Consider the following 23,326-nt stretch of genomic DNA (forward strand, 5'->3'; position numbering starts at 1 on the left):
AGTGGCGCTGCTGCTGTGTCTCAGCCAATCAGGTGGAGTCTCCCGGACAGCTTAGACACTCATGGACATTGCTGGAGAGAGAGAGAGGGCTCAAGTAAGTAATTGGGGGGTGCTGGGGAGGCTGCTACACACAGTTTTTTTATCTTCATGCATAGAATGCATGAAGATAAAAAACCTTCTGCCTTTACAACTCCTTTAAAAAGGTGTAAAATGTTCTGAAATGGTTTATCTTTGTCTCATTTTTTTACACCACAGAAACCCGACATTTTAACAGGGGTGTGTAGTCCGTTTATATCCACTGTATATCTGCACTCTGTTTGATATTGTAGTGGGAAGAAGGAGAGTGCTGCAATCATGAGATAATCTTCCTTTGAGAAGTAAAGACACTACAGAGGCTAGATTGGATTGTAAAGAGGTTTACCGCATAGTTTCTACTTGGGTAGTTTGGGAATTGCTGGCTCTCTTTTGATTGTAACACTTGGGATAGTGTATTTACTGGCTGCATCTGAGGCCGACCACAAATTACCAGCAGTTTATTAGTTTGAAGAATCACACACACGGAAAATAGTGACAAAGCATACAAAACCTAAAATCAGGGGTATCTTTTTTATTTAAAATACAAACGTGACTAGGAGTATTTTTAGGAATCCATTTGAAACTCAATGCAAATTTTGACGTCAAGTTTCCCAGAAGTCAGTTATAATACAATTTTTACAATTACACTACATTTCATTCTTTCTATCTATCAGTATGACAATGGCATAATGTAGATAGCATAACTCAGTATAATGTAAGTTTTCCTTGGCTAGATCTTTGTGTTCTTCGTTGTACAGGAGTCCTGGAAGTCATATCAAGTGCAAGTTTTTTATGCTTGTCATCTATTTCTTTTACAGAGACTTGCAGTTTCTTTGATGTTTGAGCCATGAATGCAAAGCTCTCCATCAGATCTATGATCCCATGTTCTCGGCAAATTTTGTCCAGTCCATCAAACCAAGACAGTATCTTTTCCAATTCTGCCTGCACAGCTTTCTGTTCCTCCAGTTCAGCTAAAAGGGATTGAGTAACACGCTTTTCTTCTTTGTACTGCCTGTGCAATGTCTGTACTTCATTCTGGAGCACATCATACTGGTTTTTACTGTAAGAGTAGTTTCCATGTACCTCATCTTCACGTAGCAGAATATTTCTGGGAATATTAAGTACCAGTCTTAAAAGACAGTTTTCCATTTTCTGAAATAGGTAATTGAAGCGTTCATTAATGAGGGACAGATATTTTTCTGTGCTTTCCCGAACCTCAAAGCGATTTATCCCAGAGTTTGGAAATTTCTCTAGTTTTTTCAGGATGACACTTTCCACAACCAGCAGCATGTCAAATAAGTAATCTTGAAATGAAATGTAAAGTCGAAGTATGCAGGTCTGTGGTGTGAACCCAAAATACTGTGTTTCATAGCACATTGGAATAACAGACATGGTTGAACTTTTCAAAGGAGACCTGTAAACAAAGAAGATAATGTTATTACTTTGCAAACGTTATACATAAAACAAAGGCTTATAGTATAGTATAATAATAATAATAATAATAATAATAATGCATTGTAAATGCGCAGATGCTACCTCCACTACATACGTGAAAAAAAAAAAATGTCCTGTTTTTTTCTTACAATGGGAACATATTTAATATGAATTCACCAAGTTATGCACAGGTGACCAAGCTCTATATTGCATCAAGAGGGTTGACAGCAGTTGGATAAAGTAGGGGGATGATAAAAAAGTCAGGTTTTATGTTCTGCCACCCGTGTCCCATTGGGTTACAACTGTTTATTCTAGATTTTCCCCTCACTCACATTGCCAGTGGCAGTCACTAGGACAATCTCCCCAGTGGCAGGGGAAAAAAGCTTTAGATACACAACCATTTCTGAAATCAAATAAATGGAGGACCTCATCACCTCCAGCAAAAGCACTCATGACAGATTCTAGTGAACTTTATTCTAATTGGACCAAATTCACTTCTACATCTGAATATGTGGCCCCTGTGCCCTACTTCCCCACAATGATTTCCTGAGTTTCAGTAGGGATGGGGGCTGCAGTCAGAGTTAGGACACAGAGGAACCCCTGCCTTACCATTTTCCTCCCCACCCTCTCTTTCTGACCCCTTACACACCTTTTTCTTTATTTCCCATTCCATAACATTCCAGATCTGAAAATATACACACGTGTTGGTGACTACCCCTCCTCTCCTCAAATGTTCTACATTTACAAGCTTAAAGAGGAACTCTAGTCTCCCCCCAATAAAAGAAAAGTCAGCAGCTACAAATACTGTAGCTGCTGACTTTAAATATAAGGACACTTACCTGCCCCTGGAACCAGTGATGTCCTCACCCGAGCCGATTCTTCAATCTGCTTCAGGTGCAGGCATCTTGACTAAAGGAAACTGGCAGTGACCTGACTGGAAGAGGGAGAGTGGGTACCTGTCGAAATAAGGGACCCCCCCCCCCCAATCAAAAAAATAATATGCCAAATGTGAAGGAAAAAGGGGGAGGAGGAAGAGCGGAACTTCCTCTTTTGGGTGAAGTTCCGCTTTAACACGATCTTTGTGGTGTACACTCCTCCCATACATCACTTTGTCTGAAATGGAATGGCCACATTCACTGTACTCTGAATAACGATATGTAACCAATGTGTGAGCCTCTAGGTAATAAATAATGCACACGGAAAGAGAGAAAAATAACAATAAAAAAGAGCGTACAGCACTTTATGCGATACTCTCTACCTCTGCAATGTTTTGGGTGGCAACTATAATCTGTAAAATTACACCTCTATTGTATTATATGTCCTTTAAAACACAGCAGAGAAATCTGAAAGCAAACTCTAGCTCAGTGGAAACCATACAGCATATAGACCTTCTGATAAGGTGGGTGCAGTAACAGCCATAGGTGGTACAGTCGTGAGCAGAGCAATGCAAACGGTACATCACCAGCACACCGGCAGAATTCACATCAGAAGTATTTATTGTAATAACATCACACCAAAAAAAAAAAAAAAAAAAAAAAACACACCATCGGTGGCATCAGGAAGACCACCTTCATAAAAAGGAACATTCTAAGGGCCCTGAAAAGCTGCATTTTTTTGTGATGCATTTACAATAAATACTTCATCTGGGAATTATGGCGTATGTTGGTGACACACCTTACCCTGCATTGTACTGCAGAGACATTTTCAAACTTCCTGTATCTTATGGCTTTGGCAGTCCCTTTAAAAAAAAAAAAGTGATAATGCCTACAATGTATAGGGACCCAATTAATTCAACTCATATAATGCAAAGCAGAGCCAAGTGCAGGCATAAAGAATATTTCCCTGCAGCACTTCCAGAGAAGGACTGAGGGAAAGTTTATTTAACCAGTTCCCGACCGGCTCATGCAGATATACTGCGGCACAATGGCTCTCCTGGGCAAAACCCCATATGGGTACGCCCTCCTCTCTTAGAGCCGCCAGAGGGCACGAGCGTCAGCATGGGGATTTGTGTGTGTAAACACACAAATCCCTGTTCTGTGAGGGGAGGAGGAGACATAGTAGTTGTTCCTACTAAGTAGGAACAACCACTATATGTCTCCTCCCTCAGTCAGTCCTATCCCCATACAGTTAGAACACACATTTAACCCCTTGATCGCCCCCTAGTGTTAACCCCTTGCCTACCAGTGACATTTACACAGTAATCAGTGCATATTTATAGCACTGATCGCAGTATAAAATGTCAATGGTCCCAAAAATGTGTCAAAAGTGTCCGATCTGTCCGTTGCAATACCGCTAAACATTGCAGATCACCGACATTACTAGTAAAAAGTAAATAATAAAAATGCCATAAATCTTTCCCACAGTTTGTAGATGCTATAAATTTTGCACAAACCAATCAATATATGCTTATTGTGATTTTTATTGTAAAGCGCTGCGTAAACTGTTGGCGCTATATAAATCCTGTATAATAATAATTTAATTTTTTTATCAAAAATATGTAGAAGAATATATATTGGCCTAAACTGCTAAAGAAACTTGTTTAAAAAAAAAATTGGGGGGATATTATAGCAAAAAGTAAAAGATATTGTTTTTCAAAATTATCGTTCTTTTTTTGTGTATAGCGCAAAAAATAAAAACCGCCGAGGTGATCAAATACCACCAAAATAAAGCTCTATTTGTGGGGGAAAAAGGACGCAAATTTCGTTTGGGTACAGCATTGCATGACCACGCAATTGTCAGTTAAAGCGATGCAGTGCCAAATTGTAAAAAAAGGTGCTCTGGTCAGGAAGGGGGTAAAATCTTACGGGGCTGTGGAAGTGGTTAACTTACAGGTTACATTAACCTCCACAAAATACAACTTTATGTGCATTTATGCTACTAGACTTTGCCCATAACGTCAAGACTTTGTAAATGCTTTATTTTTTAGAAGACTAAGCTATTAAATAACATTGCTAATAGCAAAAAAAAATGTTGGGATTTGCTGCCACCTAGTGCAAATTTGATCCACTACATCAGACCTATTTAGAATGACCATTATGTAAAGCTGGCTATACATTAGTAGACATTTGTTAGAAAATGTTGGTTTTAGGAATGTTTGTTTTCTTGCTTTTTTTATATTCTTTATTTAACCACTTGCCACCCAGGCCAGTTCTGACCCTTCTCCTACATGTAAAAAAAAAAAAATAAAAAAATAAAAATTATATATATATATATATATATATATATATATATATATATATATATATATATATATATATATATATATATATATATATATATAATTTTTTTGCTAGAAATTACTCAGAACCCCAAAACATATGTTTTTTGGCAGAGACCCCGTGCAATAAAATTTTTATCTTGCACGATATTTGCACAGCAACTTTTCAAATTTTGGGGAAAAAAACAGTTTCATGCATATAAAAAAAAAAAAAAAACCACTAAAGTTAGCCCAATTATTTTGCTTAATGTTAGCGACAATGTTACGCCAAGTAAATAGATACCCAACAGGTCATACTTTAAAATTGTGCACAACTTCAGTACTTAAAAATCCACATAGGCGACGCTTTCATTTTTTAAAATTTTTTACAGGTTACCCATTTAGCGTTACAGAGGAGGTCTAGCGCTAGAATTATCGCTCTAACGTTCGCGGCGATACCTCCATGTGGTTTGAACATCGTTTACATAAGTGGATGCAACCTACATATACATTCGCTTCTGTGAGCCAGGACACGCGGGAATGAGGGCACTTTAAGTGTATTTTTATAATTGTTTATTTTACTTTTATTTTTCTATTTTGACACTTTATTTTTTTTTTTTTTTAAATCACTTTTATTCATTATTACAAGGAATGTAAACATCCCTAGTAATAGGAATAGGGCATGACAGGTCCTCTTTACAGCAAGATCTGGGGTCTATAAGTCCCCAGAGCTCGCTTTAAGGATGGGAAGCCTGAAATAAAAAAAATAAACAAAAAAAAAAAAAAAAAAAGAAAAAAGCCGAGGAAACGCCATGTTTTCAAATGCGGAGGCGTGACATCATAACATTGCGCCTGGCCTCCAAAAGCTGCCTAATTATTTTTATAAAAACACAAACACTTTATATCTTGCTGTAACAGAGAGGACAACAGTAATAGTGATCAGTGACTTAACAGCCGCTTTAATTTCCCATCAGAGCAATTTTCTTATAATGTTTTTTTTTTCTAATCATTAGTGGGGTCAAAATCGACATTCACATTTTCTCATTACTGTGAAAGAAAATGAAGGAGCAGGATGACATTTTTATTCTTGAAACAAATTTCTAACACTGTATGTGGTTTTCATTTGGGAAATTTCATTCATTTAAAAATGGAATGTTGAAAGCAAAATATTAAAGGCACTTTTCAACATTCGTCCAGTCATGGAATGCACAAAGAATTTTCGTATGAATGTTAGTACACCCATTCGTTCAAACATTTACCAACCAGTGTAAAGCCAGCTTTAGTGCTGTATTTTGCAGTAGAAGACGGATGTGTATCATCTACACAACATCTCAACAGAAAGTTTTAATAAAGGGTTTATTACAGCCGGTTAGTTAGCCTATAAAAAAAAATGCCTGAAGCCAAAAACAGAAGCTATAAAAACGTCCAGTGTACATGAGGCCTTACCTTCAGTAGTTTGAGTCACAAGAGAACAGGTATGCAGATGATTGATGAACACATAGCAAAATGTATAAACTGGTAGCTGCAGAGTACATTGGTTGGTGATCCTGTTGTATCAAATTCATTACATGCTGCAAATCCTGTAGGTTGTGTTTTTCCCCCCTCTTCTACTAGGTTATGTATATTTGGTATATTGCAAACTTTAATAAAATAAAAAAAATAAAATAATAATAAAAGCACACCACCACCACGCACAAGCTAATGAACTTTAACCACTTCAGCCCCGAAAGATTTTACCCCCTTCCTGACCAGAGCACTTTTTACAATTTGGCACTGCGTAATTGTTACTGACAATTGCGCAGTCATGCAATGCTGTACCCAAACAAAATTATATATGTATATGTTTTTTCTCAGCAATAAGCGTATATTGATTGGTTTGCACAAAAGTTATAGTGTCTACAAACTATGGGAAGAAAATGGCATTTTCATTATTTTTTTTTTTTTTTTTTTACTAGTAATGGCAGTGATCTGTGATTTTTAGCAGTACTGCGATGGACAGATCGGACACTTTTGACACATTTTTGGGACCATTGACATTTATACAGCGATCAGTGCTATAAATATGCACCGATTACTGTGTAAATGTCACTGGTAGGGAAGGGGTTTAACACTAGGGGGCAATCAAGGGGTTAAATGTGTGTTCCCTAGATGTGTTCTAACTGTGAGGAGATGTGACTGACTGGGGAGGAGACATATTGTTGTTCTTACTTAGTAGGAACAAACAATATGTCTCCTCTCCCCTGACAGAACAGGGATTTGTGTGTGTACGCTCTCATGCACACCGGCCACGTGCATCGCTTACCCCACCGCGCACGCCCTCTGGTGGCTCTTAAAGGGGACCCGTACGGGGTTTCGGGCAGCGGTGCGGCAGCAAAAGTACGTGAGTCGGTCGGGAACCAGTTAAAAAAAAAAAAAAGGCATCATGGATGACAGCCTTCATATTTTTTTAAAGGCGGATTACCCAAGCATGATGGTGTATACCGCTTTTGCGGCCAGATACCAGTTTTCTTTTTTTCGTGCTCAATTCTTTATTAACCACTTTCCTGCCCACACTAAAGCCCAAAGATGGCTATGGCATGGGCTTCATTTGATGGGAGGGCATACATGTATGTCCCCTGGTGATTATGCTGCTCGCGTGCTCTGTGACCATGGAGTTCTTTGGACTGATCACAAATCGGGGTAAAGCGCCAATTACAGTGGCCCTTTACCACATGATCAGTTGTGTCCAATGACAGCTGATCACGGAAGTAAACACAAGCCAGTTATTGGCTTTTCTTTCAACACGTGCGAGGAGCGAAAAAGTCAGCCAATAACTGGCTTAAAAGGGACATGGGCACTGATTATCAGTGCATTCCCAACAGTGCCCACCAGTGATGCCTCATCAGCGCACATCAGTGAAGGAGAAAAATTACCTGTTTGCAAAACTATATAAAATATATTGTTTGTTTAGCAAAAAATAAAAAAAAACAGTGATGATCAAATATCACCAAAAGAAAGCTCTATTTGTGTGAAAGAAATGATAAAAATTCATATGGGTACAGTGTTACATGACGGAGCAATTGTCATTCAAAGTAGGACAGTGCTGAAAGATGAAAAATTGGCATGATCAGGAAGGGAGTAAAAGTGCCCAGTAGGCAAGTAGTTAAAAGTTAATAACCAGTTCAGGCCAGACCCATAGCAGTTTTACTGCTACAGGGCGGCACCACACACCAGGAACCCAGCATGGGGTACCGCGGACTCTATGTCTACTGGCCCCCACCAATCATTCAGTACACAGGCAAAACAGCAGTCTACTTATGTAAACAAGGCAGATTGCCGTGCTGTCTGTAGGAAAGGCATGGATCCTGTGCAGGAACATGGATCCATGCCTTCCCCAGTAAAAGAACCTCCCTCACAGTGCACAGACACTAGCTAGGCACACGTTTAACCTTTTGATCGCCCCTGATGTTAACCCCTTCCCAGCCAGTGCCATTAGTACAGCGACAGTGCATATTTTTTAGCACTGTAAAAATGTCACTGGTCTCCAAAAAGTGTTAAAAGTGTCAGTGTCCAAATTGTCCGCCATATTATCGCAGTGCCGCTATAAGTCGCTGATTGTCGCCATTATTAGTAAAAAAAATAAATAAATAAAAAAATACATACATCCCATAGTTTGTAGGCGCTAAAACTTTAGCGCAAACCAATCAATATATGCTTATTGGGATTTGTTTTTACCAAAAATATGTAGCAGAATACATATTGGCCTAAATTTATGAAGAAATTAGATTTTTTTTTTTTTATTTTATTGCATATGTTTTATAGCAGAAAGTAAAAAATTATATATATTTTGTTTATAGCGCAAAAAAAAAATCAAATACCACCAAAAGAAAGCTCTATTTGTAGAAAAAAAAAAAAAAGGACATAAATTGTATCTGGGTACAGTGTCGCATGACTGCGCAATTGTCAGTTAAAATAACAGTGCCGAATCGCTAAAATTACCTGGTCATTAAGGGGGGGTGTAAATCTTATGAAGATCAAGTGAAAACAAAGTCCACTTTTGAACTTGTATCTACAGGTAAGGCTTACCTCTATGTACAGTGAATATCTCTTAAACTTGCACTGTTTAGAAGATATTCACATGGGATGGAGCCGGTGATGTCACCGGCGCATGCGCTCCAAAGGGACGGCATACCCATGCCTTCAGAGCTCTGTGCCGAAGCTCCCACGCGCATTCCAGGGAGTGACGTCATTGCCATCCCGGCCATTCATACAGCTGGTGCCTGCAAACCTGGAAAGAAGACCGGGTGAAGATGGAAGCACCAGGGAGCAGTGACAGCACTGCGTGGGAGGGCTCTGTGTGCAGGTAAGTCTGTCATAATATGCGGTGCATTATAGTACATTATGACTTAAACCTTTTTTTTTTTTTGGCAGTTTAGTAATACTTTAACCGCTTCTGAACTGCCCACTTACTGCGGCAGGGCGGCCCGGCTGCAAGAAACACACCTGCACATTGTCTCTTCTTCTGGGTCTGGGGTGTGCGTGCACCACTGGTGACCTGCTCCCACTGTGATTGGACACAGCAGGAGCCAATCAGTGGGTCCACCAGACACGATGTCAGCCTGGACCCGCCGATCATTGACAGGAGAGGCAGAACATTGGTCTACCTATGTAAACAAGGCAGATCGCCATTCTGTCAGAGAGGAAAATGGAGCGCTTATGTTTCTGCTAAGCAGAAACACGGATCTCCGTTTTCCTCTTGTTAAGCAATCCCTCACACAGTTAGAAATCACTCTCCTTTGAAAAAAAAAAAAAAAAAAAAAACACTGATCGCCGCCATTACTAGTAAAAAATAAAAATGCCCCATAGTTTGTATATGCGATAATTTTGCGCAAACCAATCAATATACGCTTATTGGGATTTTAACAAAAACATGTAGCAGAGTACATATTGGTCTAAAATGATGAAGAAATTTGAGTTTTTACATTCTTCATTGGATATGTTTTATAGCAGAAAGTAAAAAAAGTTTTTGTTTTTTTAAATGGTCAGTCTTTTTTTTATAGCGCAAAAAAGAAATAAAAACCCGCAGAGGTGATTAAATACCAACAAAAGAAAGCTCTATTTGTGGTAAAAAAGGACATAAATGTTATTTGGGTACAGCATTGCATGAACTCGCAATTGTCAGTTAAAGTAACGCAGTGCCGTATTGCAAAAAATGGTCTGTCATGAAGGGGGGTGAAACCTTCCGGGGCTGAAGTGGTTAAAGCGGAGTTCCACCAAAATTTTTTTTTAAAGTCAGCAACTACAAATACTGCAGCTGCTGACTTTTAAAATATGGACACTTACCTGTCCAGGGCGCACGCGATGTCCTCACACGAAGCCGATCTGTCCCTCGGCTGGAGGCGCCGCCATCTTTGGTAAGGGAATTAGTAAGTGAAGCCTTGCGGCCTCGCAGCCTGGTTCCCTACTGCGCATGCGCGAGTCACGCGGCACATCCTCACTGGTCCCTGCTGTCTTCTGGGGGGGGGGGGGGGTGCCCAGACAAAAGCCATGGGGGGTTGGGGGGAGGAGGGGCCGGACATGGCGTACATCACCGCGGAGCCTGCAGTGATTTATGCCCGGAAGTGGGAGCAAATACCTGGATTATACAGGTATCTGCTCCCCCCTAAAAGGTGCCAAATGTGAAACCGGAGGGGGGGAGGAATCCGAAACACAGAAGTTCCATTTTTGGGTGGAACTCCGCTTTAAAGAAAGGCAATACAGGATTTGTATAAACATGTATCCAGAAAATAATTGTATATATGCAAGTAGTGCAAAAGTACTATAGGAAATTTCCATTTTTTTTTTTTACAAAGTTAGTTAGGAAACAAAATGATACACCTCAAATATCGCAACGTAAGATGGAAATAATGATTCACATGAGCACTAGCAAGAGAAAGAATAAAGCAAGAGGGGGAGAACAGATGATAAAGAGGTCAGAAAAATAAGTGGAAGGATAAAGGGAGGAGAAGGGGAAAGGAGGTGGCCAGGAGGGATTTATAGCCTATGTCAACAGCTCAATATGCAGTGGCAGTCATACGACTTTGGCAGCTTTTTGTTATCCTGTCCCAACTTTGAAATAAGTTGCGGCCATCAACTTCAAAGTTGCTTTTTTTTTTTTTATGCTGCATTTTCTCAGTTGAAACATTTTATAGTTGTTTATTATAAATAAAATATGGGGTTAAGAGATTTGCAACTTTTTTGGAATTGGGAGTTATACTTACCTGATCCTCCAGTCCGGCAGGCTTCTCTGGGTTGAAAGGCCAGTCCCAGCTGTCATTAGGCAGAACAAAGAGATGCTGTTTACATCGGCATCTCCCCGTTCGTCCTCTCCGTAAGGCGATCGTGGGTATCCCCGCGGTGATCGAGTCCGCGGGACCCGTGACCCAGATCACGGAGCTTGCGGCAGGCACGCGCACGGCAGCAAATTCAAAGTAACGTTCAGGTACGTTACTTTGCGCAGCCGTGCCATTCTGCCGACGTATATCTACAGGAGGCGTTTGGCAAGTGGGTGAGGGACTGTGCATGTTTCATGTTACAGCCCATACAGTATATGGGTGCAACATGAAACATCGTCTGAAAAGGTGAAGTTACTTTTTTTAATAATTTTCTGAAAGCAGCAGACCCATGGAATAAAAAGATGGTAATTGAAAATTGTACACGACCTATAAATCAATTTTACTGCATACAAAACACAACATAGTCCACTTTTTTTGTAAAATAGTAAAGAGTAAAATTGTGTTGATAAAATATCAAATATGTCAGGTCTCAAAAGTGTGTGCATCTTTGAAACAGCAACAAGCTTCAATTTCTTTGCAGTTCGATAGTTTGGGTTAACTGTAAATGATGGCTTACTATTCCGCTTTCTCTATGCAGCACATATGAAAAAAACTAAATTTTTTCACCGCTTAACTTTATTCCTATCACAAGAGGGCTAACAAGACCCTATGCAGTAATGCAAGAGAATGAGAGGTCCATGGACAAGTAGGGATCTATTAGACCTCTAATGCTTCCTCTGCACTTAAAGTGGATGGAAACCCTCACATATACCCAGTGAAGTGAACAGCCTCAGATGAAAATTCTCCCTACACAAGTTTTACATGTATATCGGCTGTCTTCAGCCTTCTATATTCTTTAGAAAGTGAAGACCACGTTAGAAATTGTTTTTTGTTCTAGCACTTGGTGTGGAGTCTGGGTATACACTGTGAGAGCGCTGATTAGAGGAAAGGCAACCCCCCCCCCCCCCCACATAAGCAGAGGAACGAAGATACATGCAGAGCTGTGCTGTGAATAGACAAGATCTCTGCTTATCTATTTATATTATAGCACCCTCCCTGAAACAAATTTTCAGCTGCTTTTATCTCCGTGTGTCAGAAGTTATCATGCTGATAACAGAGGAACAGACCAGCAGAAAGACCCAGGACTTAGTGCTTTGGAGAGAGTCAAGTAAACACTACATATTTGTGCCTAGGTCAGATTTCATGAATTGGGTTTACTGCCACTTTAAGCCCAGGGAGCTGAACGGACAAAAAAAATAAAGAAATTGAGGAGCTTGCTGTATCAACTATGCAATGTAGTACAGTGATCTCCCCGCTGAGCCATTGGCTGCGAGCACTGATCGGATGCCGATCAGCCGGCTTCTGTCGGACAGGCTGCTGTATACACGGGTTAAATGTTGGCCGGTTTCTGTTAAACTAGCCGATATTCGGTCCGGGTGTACGAGGCTTAAGTGGGGTCTGCAGCCCCAAATTTTGAGATGTAGAATGATCAGGTAGCTTTACTAAGTTACCCATATCACGTCTACTTTATGCAGAACAGCCTGCTGATTACTACAGCTATTAACCTGTTAACAGCCATAACATTTGTCCTTGGCAGTCAAATAGATACACTGTGTACAAGAAAGGCTATTTGTGACAAGCAATTTATGTTCACTGCAGACAACATGCTGGCATCAATGTACCCAATGCTGACAACTGGAGAGAAAAACAAAAAAGATACATGGTGTTTTTAATCTCATAGTTGCTGCTGTGCAGCCACAAAAAAGTTTATTTTTTTCCCATATGACTAAGAAAATGTGTTGATGCTGCAAAACATTAATCTAAATCTTTAGTTAATCTAAATATCTTCCCCAGCTGGAACTCTTTGCTTGGACAAGCACAGCATGGCATACATGTTTGACAAGTGTGCTATATACATGTAAGCATTTGGCAGCCACAAGTGTGAGGCCTTAAAGCGGAGTTCCACCCAAAGGTGGAACTTCTGCTTTCAGTACTCCTCACTCCCTGAAATGCCACAACTGGCACGTCATTTTTTAAAGTTGAAAGCTGTCACTTACAACTCTTGTGCTGTGGAGTGGAGCGAGGCATCGGGCAGCCGCATCGCTGGACCCTAGGACAGGTGAGTGTCTGTTTATTAAAAGTCAGTAGCTATATTTTTTGTAGCTGCTGACTTAACCGCTTTAAGACCAGCCGCCGTCGTTTGACGGCAGCACAATGGCTCTCCTGCACGAATTGCCGTAGCTGTACAGCGGCTCTCACAGGCTCAGTTGCGGGAGCGTGCCCGCGGGTAGGGAGGTCTCTATGTCCTCCGGCGGCCCGCGATTGACTTTTACACAGGCAGAACGGGAAATGCCTATGTAAACAAGGCATTTCCTCATTCTGACAGGTGACATGACAGGGATCTACTGTTCCGAGTGGTTGGGAACAGTGATCTCGGTCATGTCCCAGTAAGCCCCCCCACAGTTAGACACCCTCTAAGGGAACACAGTTAACCCCTTGATTGCCCCCTAGTGTTAACAACCCTTCCCTGACAATTATACAGTAATCAGTGCCTATTTTTAGCTCTGATTTCTGTATAACTATTACTGGTCCCAAAAAAGTGTCAAAAGTGTCCGATCTGTCCACCGCAATGTCGCAGTCCTGATTAAAAAAAAACAAACAAACCAAAAAAACGCAGATCACCGCCATTACTAGTTAAAAAAATAATATTATAATAAAAATGCCATAAATCTATTCCCTATTTTGCAGACGTTATAATTTTTGTGCAAACCAATCAATATACACTTATTGCGATTTTTTTTTTTACCAAAAATATGTAGAAGAATATACATCAGCCTAAACTGATGAAGAAATTTGTTTTTAAAAAAATAAATGTGGGATATTTACTATAGCAAAAAGTAAAAATATATAGTTTTTTTTTTTTCAAAATTGTCGCTCTTTTTTGTTTATAGCAAAAAAGTGCTCTGTTTATTAAGGGGGTAAAACCTTCCGGGGCTGAAGTGGTTAATAAACTTAACAACCAGTGGAACTCCTGTTTAAAGTAGAAGTCAGCGCATAAGTAAAATTCAATAGAGAAACCCCCTGGTGCAAGTATTAGTGGACCTTGCAATACAATGTATGGGTCCCCTCTCCCTTCAAAAATCATCATCATTTACCTTACCCTTTGCTTGCCATGATGTCATCATCCTTCTGGAAGGATTCGTGGGAAACAAAAGTGGTTCTAAAGCCATAACATTTTTTACCTTAAAAAGGAGAAGTGTGGACCTTATTTATTTTTAGATTCATACTTACCGATGCTGCATCTGTCCCCTGCTGGCTCTAAGACTGAAAGCCAAGAGATACCGCAGATCGCTTAAGTTCTCACAGCTCTCCCCGAGCAGAATGCTGGTGACTTGGTCTTTGTTCTGCCCCTTCCTCGCTCACTGGAGTGCTGAGCTGTGGAGTGGGCGAGGGCAGCTGGCTCATGCTCTCAGCAGCTCGCGGAGCAAGGGGCCAGTCCAGGCATGTGGGCAGATCCCGACTCCATGATCGCAATCTTGCCTGAGCTTGGACCAGCTCTGTGATGTCAGCTGAGAGTGGACTTCAGCCCACTGTGTGCTGAAAATGGGTCACAGGTGTGCAGAAAGAATTGCACTCCTGTAATCCACAGAAGAAGTACAGCCAAAGAAGCTTTGGCTATACTTCTCCTTTTAATGCATTCCTTGCATTAAAGTAAAAAAGGTTTAGGCATCAGCATCCCCCTCACCTTTTTAACCTTCCTGAGCCCTCATTCAATCCACTGCTGTACACATCTGCAGCTCTTCTCTCCCCTCACTTCTGGGTCTCGCTGGCTTTGCTGGGGCACCCAAAGCCATTATCTCCAGCTCCCGCTGCTGTCAATCAAAGCCAGTGACGAGGGAGCAGGCAGAGTCTGTGTCAATGGACGCAGCAGCAGGGCTCGGGAGCGAGCATGCACTACGAATGCCACCATGGAAAGCGGCTTCCAATTGGAGCACTGGACAGAGAGGAGGGGACAGGATTGCCAGCAGGGTACTAGAGAAGAGGAGGTTCACGGCCACTCTGAGCAATTCCATTGCACAGAGCAAATAAGTATAAACATGTTTATCTTTAAAACATTTTTACCTTTACAATCACTTAAAGAGCATTTTCATCAGGAGTCCCATGGGGTGTATTGAAAATGATGATCAAATGCTTGGCAGCGTGATACCCATCACGACAAATAAAATGAAGGCTTACCAGAAAGACAGCGACCCCCCCTTATTCAGGGAGGTCACAAAGCGCTTTGTTGGATCTATGATCCGGAGTATATAGAGCAGGGGTCTTCAAACTATGGCCCTCCAGTTGTTCAGGAACTACAATACCCATCATGCCTAGTCATGTATGTAAATGTCAGAGTTTTACAATACCTCATGGGATGTGTAATTCCGCAACAGCTGGAGAGCCATAGTTTGAAAATTCCTGATATAGAGACAAAAGACTCCACATAGTACTGTCTCCTCTTTGCAGTTTATTAGTAGCTGTGTATATATACAGGATAGCAAAAGTTCAAGCTGAGAGCATGCCTCAATCCAAACACTTCCTCAAAATTTCCTTAAAATCCAGACAGCGATCGCATATGTGCAGTAGCGCGTGTACATGTCTGTCCCTGACATACGCTACTGCGTATATGCGATCGCTGTCTGGATTTTAAGGAAATTTTGAGGAAGTGTTTGGATTGAGGCATGCTCAGCTGAACTTTTGCTATCCTGTGTATATTAACCACTTAAAGACCAAGCCTCTTTTTCAGACTTGGTGTTTACAAGTTACAGTTAAAAACAAGTTTTTTTGCTAGAAAATTACTTAGAACCCCCAAATATTATAATTTTTTTTCTAAAACCCTACAGAATAAAATGGCGTAGTTGCAATACTTTTTGTCACACCGTATTTGCGCAGCAGTCTTACAAGCGCACTTTTTTTTGGAAAAAATTCACTTTTTTGAATAAAAGAATAAGATTAGCCCCAACTTAGCCCATTTTTTTTTATATTATAAAAGATAATGTTACACCAAGTAAATTGATACCCAACATGTCCCGTTTCAAAATTGCGCCCGCTCGTGGAATGGCGTCAAATTTTTACCCTTAAAAATCTCCATAGGTGACGTTTAAAAAATTCTACAGGTTGCATGTTTTAAGTTACAGAGGAGGTCTAGGGCTAGAATTATTGCTCTCACTCTACTGATCGCGGCGATACCTCACATGTGTGGTTTGACCACTGTTTTCATATGCGTTCGCTTCTGTGCGCGAGCTCAACAGGACGGGGTGCTTGAAAAAAATTTTGTTTTCTTATTTATTTTTTTCACCGTTTAAAAAAAAAAAGGGTCACTTTTATTCCTATTACAAGGAATGTAAACATCCCTTGTAATAGAAAAAAAGCATGACAGGTCCTCTTAAATATGAGATCTGGGATCAAAAAGACCTCAGATATCAGATTTGGACTTAAATGCAATAAAAAAAAAAAGTTTGTAATTTGAAAAAATGACAACAGAAAAATGGCCCTTCAAACGTATGGGCGGAAGTGACATTTTGACGTCGCTTCCGCCCCGCTACAGTATGGAGACGGGTGGGGGCCATCTTTCCCTCACTCATCTCCATACCCAGCCACGGACAGGTCCCAATCGCCTCCGCCACTGCCGATGGCTATGGTAAGCGGCGGAGGGCGCGGGAGAACGGCAGGAGGGGGGTGGCGCCTCTCCCGCCGCCAATAACGGTGATCTTGCGGTGAATCTGTCGCAGAGACCACCATTATCATAAACAGGACCGCCGGCTCAAAAGATGGATACCTCAGTTGTGGCAGCAGCTTCTGCGGTTACCAAGCTATCCATCTTAAAACTGCTGACGTATATGTACAGGAGCCGCTCGGCAAGTGATTAAAGCACTTTTGGGTGGAACTCAGCTTTAAGGCATTCAATGCATTAAGGTGAAAAACCTTCTGTGCTGCAGCTTACCTCAGACTACTCCCCCATCCCCTTTTTCTTACCTGAGACTGATCCGATCCAGCGATGTGCACGAGTGCAGTGGCTCCAGCCGCTGTCTCTCTTCTCATTGGACAGATCCATAGCAGCAAGAGCCATTGTCAATCAAATGCAGTGATGTGGGGGGCGGGGCCGAGTTTCACTGTCATTGGACGCAGCAGGACTCAGAAAAGAGCCTGGAAAGCGACTTTCTGGGGGGGGGGGGGGCACCTGATGAAGGAGGGTCTTGGAGTGCCAGCAGGGCACCTCTGAAGAAGAGAATCGGGGCTCCTCTGTGCAAAAGAATTGCACAAAGCACGTAAGTATAGGCAGGTTTTTTGTTTCTTTTTCTTTTATTAAAAAATAAAGCAAGTGTTTACAATCCCTTTAACCGCTTAAAGACCAGGCCTAGAAAATCACTTATAACCCCCAAACATACATTTTTTTTTTTAGCAGAGACCCTAGGGAATAAAATGTCGATCAGCACAATTTTTTATGTCACACGGCATTTGCGCAGCGGTTTTTCAAACGCAATTTTTTTTTTGGAAACATTTTTTTTTTTATTGAATTAAAAAAAAAAAAAAAAATATTATGTACCCTAATTGTTTTGTATAATATGAAAGATGTTACACCAAGTAAATAGATATGCAACATGTCATGCTTTAACCACTTGCCGACCGCCTATTTACTGTCGCAGGTCAGCTCTATTGTGTGAAATCTACGAAACCTGTACGTCCTTCCAAGCAATAGCCACTGGGGGAAGCACGCTGCAGGAACACGGATCTCTGTCTTCACCCAGTCAGAGGATCCCCCACAGAGTTAGCAAGCACCTCCTAGGGACGCATTTAACCCTTTGATCGCCCCTGGTGTTAACCTCTTCCCTGCCAATGTCTTTAGTACAGTAATATTTTTAGCACTGATCACTATCACTGGTCCTCAAAAATGTGTGAAAAGTGTCTGAGTTGTCCGCCGCAAGGTTGCAGTCCCGCCAAAAAGAATTGACTGATAATCGCTGATCGCCGTCATTACTAGTAAAACATAAATAAAAATGCCATAAAAATTTCCCATCTTTTGTAGACGGTATAACCTTTGCGCAAACCAATCAATTTACGCATACTGGGATTTTTTTTTTTACTACAAATATGTAACCGAATACCCCAAAATAGTCGCTTTTTTTTTTTTTTGTTTATAGCGCAAAAAATAAAAAAACTGCTGAGGTGATGAAATACCACCAAAAGAAAGCTCTATTTGTGGGGAAAAAAAAGACACAAATTTTATTTGGGTACAGCGTCACACGACTGCGCAATTGTCAGTTTAATTGATGCAGTGCCGTATCGCAAAAAATGGCCTGGTCATTAAGGAGATAAAACCTTCTGGGGCTGAAGTGGTTAAAATTGCACATGCTCGTGGAACGGCGACAAACTATCGTACATATACGTTGCAGTTTACAAGTGGTTTACCAGGATTATGACGGAAGATATTAGCCATAACCCTGTTATTTTTTTTCAGCCGGCAGCTGCTTTTCTCTTGAGAGCTTTCCGATCAGCTCATGAGCCGCTGTAACTCACCAGTGCCTCTTGGGCTTACCATTTCTGCCGAATTGCCCGAGATAGTCTTTGATCGCCTCTATGGAGGACCGGAGTAATGTCATAAGGTCACTTCCGGTCCAGGGTGGAAGCAAACAATTTTTTTATTTTTGACAGCAAAAGAACAGAAAAAAAAAATCCTTGTAATAGGAATAAAAGTGATAAAAAAAAAATTAAAAAAAGGGACAGTGTAAAAATAAAGTAACAAAAAGCAAAAAAAAAAAAAAAAATTGTAAGCGCCCCATCCCTCTGTGCTTACACACAGAAGCGAATACATACGCAAGTTGCGCACACATATGCAAATGTGTTTGCACCACACTTGTGAGGTATCGCCGCAAACATCCGCTTGAGAGCAATAATTCTAGCGCTATACCTGCTCTATAACTGTATACAGGTACCCTGTAAAAACTTTAAAGATTTTTTAGGTACTGTTGTTTGTTGCCATTCCATGGACGTGTGCAATTTTAAAGATGTTAGGTATGTTAGGTATCTATTTACTCTGTGTAACATCTTTCGCATTATACAAAAAAATTGGGGTAACTATTGTTTTTTGCATAAGATGCATTAAGGTGAAAAAACACGAGGGTTTACAACCCCTTTAATTAAAAATAAGTGGAACTTTAGCCAGTAAATGAAGTCCTGCTAGATGACTTCAAGCTGGCCCTATTTGCAGGTATAGCCATGTAAAACGTTACAAATAAGTGCCTATACTATTTCAAATCCAGTAATACACGGTCTCACCCTGCTCTGCACATGCTCAGTTGCTCTCCATTTTTAGGCACTGTGCCGAATTTGTAAAGACCGATCTGCTGAGAGCCTTCAGGCTCCGTCCACATATGCTGTGGCTGTGACTCACAGCATGGGTTACGGTGTGTCCCTGTTCACAGATCCAGGTGCTAATCAGGTCTGAATTTTTGCCTGAATAAGAACCAAAGATGCACAGTACCCTTTTTAACCACTTCAGCCCAGGAAGGATTTACCCCCTTCCTGACCAAAGCACTTTTTGCGATTTGGCACTGCATCGCTTTAACTGACAATTGCGCGGTCGTGCGACGTGGCTCCGAAACAAAATTGACGTCCTTTTTTTCCCACAAAAAGATCTTTCTTTTGGTGGTATTTGATCACCTCTCCGGTTTTTATTTTTTTCGCTATAAACAAAATAAGAGCGGCAATTTTGAAAAAAAAAAAGCATTATTTTTTACTTTTTGCTATAATAAATATCCCCCAAAAAATATATAAAAAACCATTTTTTTCCCTCAGTTTAGGCAGATACATATTCTTCTACATATTTTTGGTAAAAAAAAAAAAAAAAAATAATCGCAATAAGCATTTGATTGGTTTGCGCAAAAGTTATTGCGTTTACAAAATAGGGGATGGTTTAATGGCATTTTTATAAATGTTTTTTTTTTTTACTAGTAATGGCGGCGTTCAGCGATTTTTATCGGGACTGCAACATTATGGCGGACACAGCGAACATTTCTGACACATATTTGGGACTATTGTCATTTATACAACGATCAGTGCTATATAAATGCACTCATTCCTGTGTAAATGATACTGGCAGTGAAGGGGTTAACCACTGGGGGGGGGCGGGGAGGGGTTAAGTATGTCCTAGGGGAGTGATTTCTAACTGTAGGGGGGATGGGCTGTGTGTGTCACTACACTGATTTCTGCTCCCAATCACAAGGAGCAGAGATCAGTGACACTTACACTAGGCAGAACGGGGAGATGCTGTTTACAACGGCATCTCCCCGTTCGTCTTCTCCATGAGGCGATCGCGGGTATCCCAGCAGCGATCGAGTCTGTGGGACCCGCAACCCGACTCACGGAGATCGCGGCAGGCGCGCGCGTACATGGCGGCAAATTCAAATTAACGTACGGGTACGTTACTTTGCGCAGCCGTGCCATTCTGCCGACGTATATCTACAGGAGCCAGTCGGGAACCGGTTAAGTGTGGACCGCGGCTGCCCTGGAGCTGAGCGAACCGGCTTCTGTGCGAGCCGGTGTTCTGCCAAAAACTCCAACCACGTCAATTTCCGTGACTTTGCAGCACCAATAATTGGAGATTTGGAGGAGTTGGCTGTTTTGACAGAACAGCGGCAGCGTATACACCACGGTACAGCATATAACGAATGGACATTGTTAGTCCACCCAATACTAGCCAATAACATGGCCGCCTCCAAGTTAGCGACAACTTTTTTCCCCTCCTCATCCGCTGTTCTGTCAAAACAGACAACTTGCTGTGTCCTGTAGTGTATTCGCTGTCATGTCAAAACAGGCAAACTCGTCAAAATCTCCAATTATTGCTGCTGGAGAGTCACCGGAGGCGACGTGGTTGGAGATTTTGGCGAATTGGAGTTTTCGGCAGAACACCGGTCACACTCTCCTGTCATGCGAATTGAATGCGGAGGGAACCCCCATCCAATTTGCATAAGTGTGAACTCAGCTTAAAGCGGAATTAACCATTTAAGGACCACCCGCTGTTACATGTCGCTACTTTTATGTTAAATACCGTTGTTATGGCAGCAGCTAGCTGCCATAACTCCGGTATTTTTAAAAATGGCCAGCGGTCCTCTTTTAGATAAAAGTGGTCTTTGCAGCAGATTCGCCGCAAGATCACTTTTATCGGGGGCGGGAGAGCCCCCCGTCCCGCCATGCTCTGGACGTCTCTGCTGCTTACAGGAGCCATCGGTAGCGGTGGAGACGATTGCGTCTGCTCCCCTCACTGCCTGGATGCTGAGTGAGGGAAAGATGAGGGCAGGAGATTTTTTTTTTTTTTGTATTATTATTGCATTTTAGTGTAAATATGAGATCTGAGGTCTTTTTGACCCCAGATCTCCTATTTAAGAGGTCCTGTCGTGCTTTTTTTCTATTACAAGGGATGTTTACATTCCTTGTAATAGGAAAAAAAGTGATCAAAACATTTTTTTTTTAAAGGACAATGTAAAAAAAAAAAAAAAAAAAAAAGTGCCCTGCCGAGCATACATAATTTGCGCCCGCATATGAAAACGGTGTTCAAATCACACATGTGAGGCATCGCCGCGATCAGTAGAGCGAGAGCAATAATTCCAGCACTAGACCTCCTCTGTAACTCTAAACACGTAACCTGTAAAAATTGTTCAAATAAAGTTTGTCGCTATTCCACAAGCAGACGCAATTTTGAAGCATGACATGTCGAGTATCAATTTACTCGGCGTAACATTATCTTTCACAACATGAAAAAAAAAAAAAATGGGCTAACTTCACTGTTGTCTTCTATTTTACATCAGTAAAAGTGTACAAGTGTATTTTCTCCAAAAAAAGTGTGCGACAAAGCATTGGAACGACCATCATTTTATTCATTAGGGTGTTTGAAACAAAATATATATAATGTTTGGGGGTTCCAAGTAATCTGAAAAATAGGCCCGGTCCTTAAAGGGCAAGTTAACCTTCAAAAATCTGTAAGGTGAACTGGACGGCGGCAATCTCCTGTTCTAAGCTCCAGTATATCCGCACCAGGAGTCCAGGGCTTAAAAATCCCCTGAGCTGAAAGTCCAAAACATCCCTTGTCAGAAAGGACGTTTTGGAGCATTCTAATTGGTCAACAATTAGCAGCCGCATAGCCTGTCCTGTCAGCTATGGAGAAGACGTGTGGATGCTGAGGGCGCTTTCTAAGTCCTGGACTCCTGATGCGGATATACTGGGGCTTAGAATGGAAGATTGCCACGGTCAAGGTCAGCAGGAGCAGGGGGTCCTGTGTAAGTTCACCTTACAGACTTTTCTGTAAAGGTGAGCTTACACTTTAAGTGGGTAAACCCTCCTCGTTTTTACAGCCAAGGAAGCTGCTTCTGTTTGATCTGCAATTGCCATGGTACTGCACATGTGATGAGTTAAGAAGACACCAAACATTTGATGGTTTGACAGTTTGGTTGAGGTCACAATCAAATGTGACAATATGCATTTCCAGCATTCCGGAAAAATGTAACTGCTTTTTAAAACCGGGAAAAAAAAAAAAATCAATGGGTTTAGTTCTGCTTTATTATTTACTGCTGTTCAGGGGCTCTGGGCTTCAGCAAAATGGCAGCCTCCAGAAACAAGAAACAGAAGCAATGCTGGAGGCAATTTACAGAGCAGACTCATTTCGGTAGCATAATTATTAACCTGGAATGTATGTTCCTTGCTAAAGAACATTATTTTTTATGAAGTTGTTATGGGTAAAGTTCCACTTTAGGCTAAATTTGTCTATCTGTAAAATGGATTTTAAGATATGAAAGGAATAAAATGACATCTAAACTGTGTGCCTCTATAATCAAGCAATTGCAGCAAACATACACTAATGCTGAAATTCTGGAAAAAATGTCCCAAAACCATTGTTCAGCAAACACTGAGCGCATAATACAATACAACCTACCTGTCCTAGGTAAGTGCTCAAATAAAACCATCCGTCCCGCCAACTGCTTCACACACAGCTAAGCCTCCCGGGCACCAACAAGACACCACAACGGCCTCTACTTTCCAGCCAATACGGCCTTTACTACACGTCACCAATAGGGCGTCAGAGAACATCAACTTCCGCCATGTTTGATTCGGGAAAGCCACTTCCTATACCACAAAATATAAAAACCCGACTCATACCAGTATATAAGTGATGGAAAAGTATTTCTGGAGCTGCATATTAAATGTTGCCCCTTGTTGTTCAATCTAACAAACCAAAGCGTGTGTTCTTCGTGAGTCAGACTTCAATGTAGCCGAACTGAAGCCGAGGACGCCATGT

The 23,326-nt window shown here is 41.2% G+C and overlaps 1 protein-coding gene across 1 annotated transcript; it reads right to left on the reverse strand.

The window, feature by feature from the left end:
• Nucleotides 1–592: 592 nt before the first annotated feature.
• Nucleotides 593–23,117, reverse strand: MIS12 (MIS12 kinetochore complex component). The gene is made up of 2 exons (XM_073615061.1): nucleotides 22,964–23,117; nucleotides 593–1,489 (listed from the first exon to the last, which is right to left on the reverse strand). Exon 2 carries the CDS (start codon nucleotides 1,465–1,467, stop codon nucleotides 781–783), a length of 687 nt encoding a protein of 228 aa, XP_073471162.1. The 5' UTR covers nucleotides 1,468–1,489; nucleotides 22,964–23,117; the 3' UTR covers nucleotides 593–780.
• Between the last annotated feature and the right edge of the window lie 209 nt (nucleotides 23,118–23,326).

Source organism: Aquarana catesbeiana, linkage group LG02 (genome assembly GCF_042186555.1).
Source record: "Aquarana catesbeiana isolate 2022-GZ linkage group LG02, ASM4218655v1, whole genome shotgun sequence".
Taxonomy (NCBI): domain Eukaryota; kingdom Metazoa; phylum Chordata; class Amphibia; order Anura; family Ranidae; genus Aquarana; species Aquarana catesbeiana.

Coding starts and splice junctions, on each gene's coding strand:
- MIS12 (XM_073615061.1), bottom strand. CDS start 1,467: ATGTCTGTTATTCCAATGTGCTATGAAACACAGTATTTTGGGTTCACA.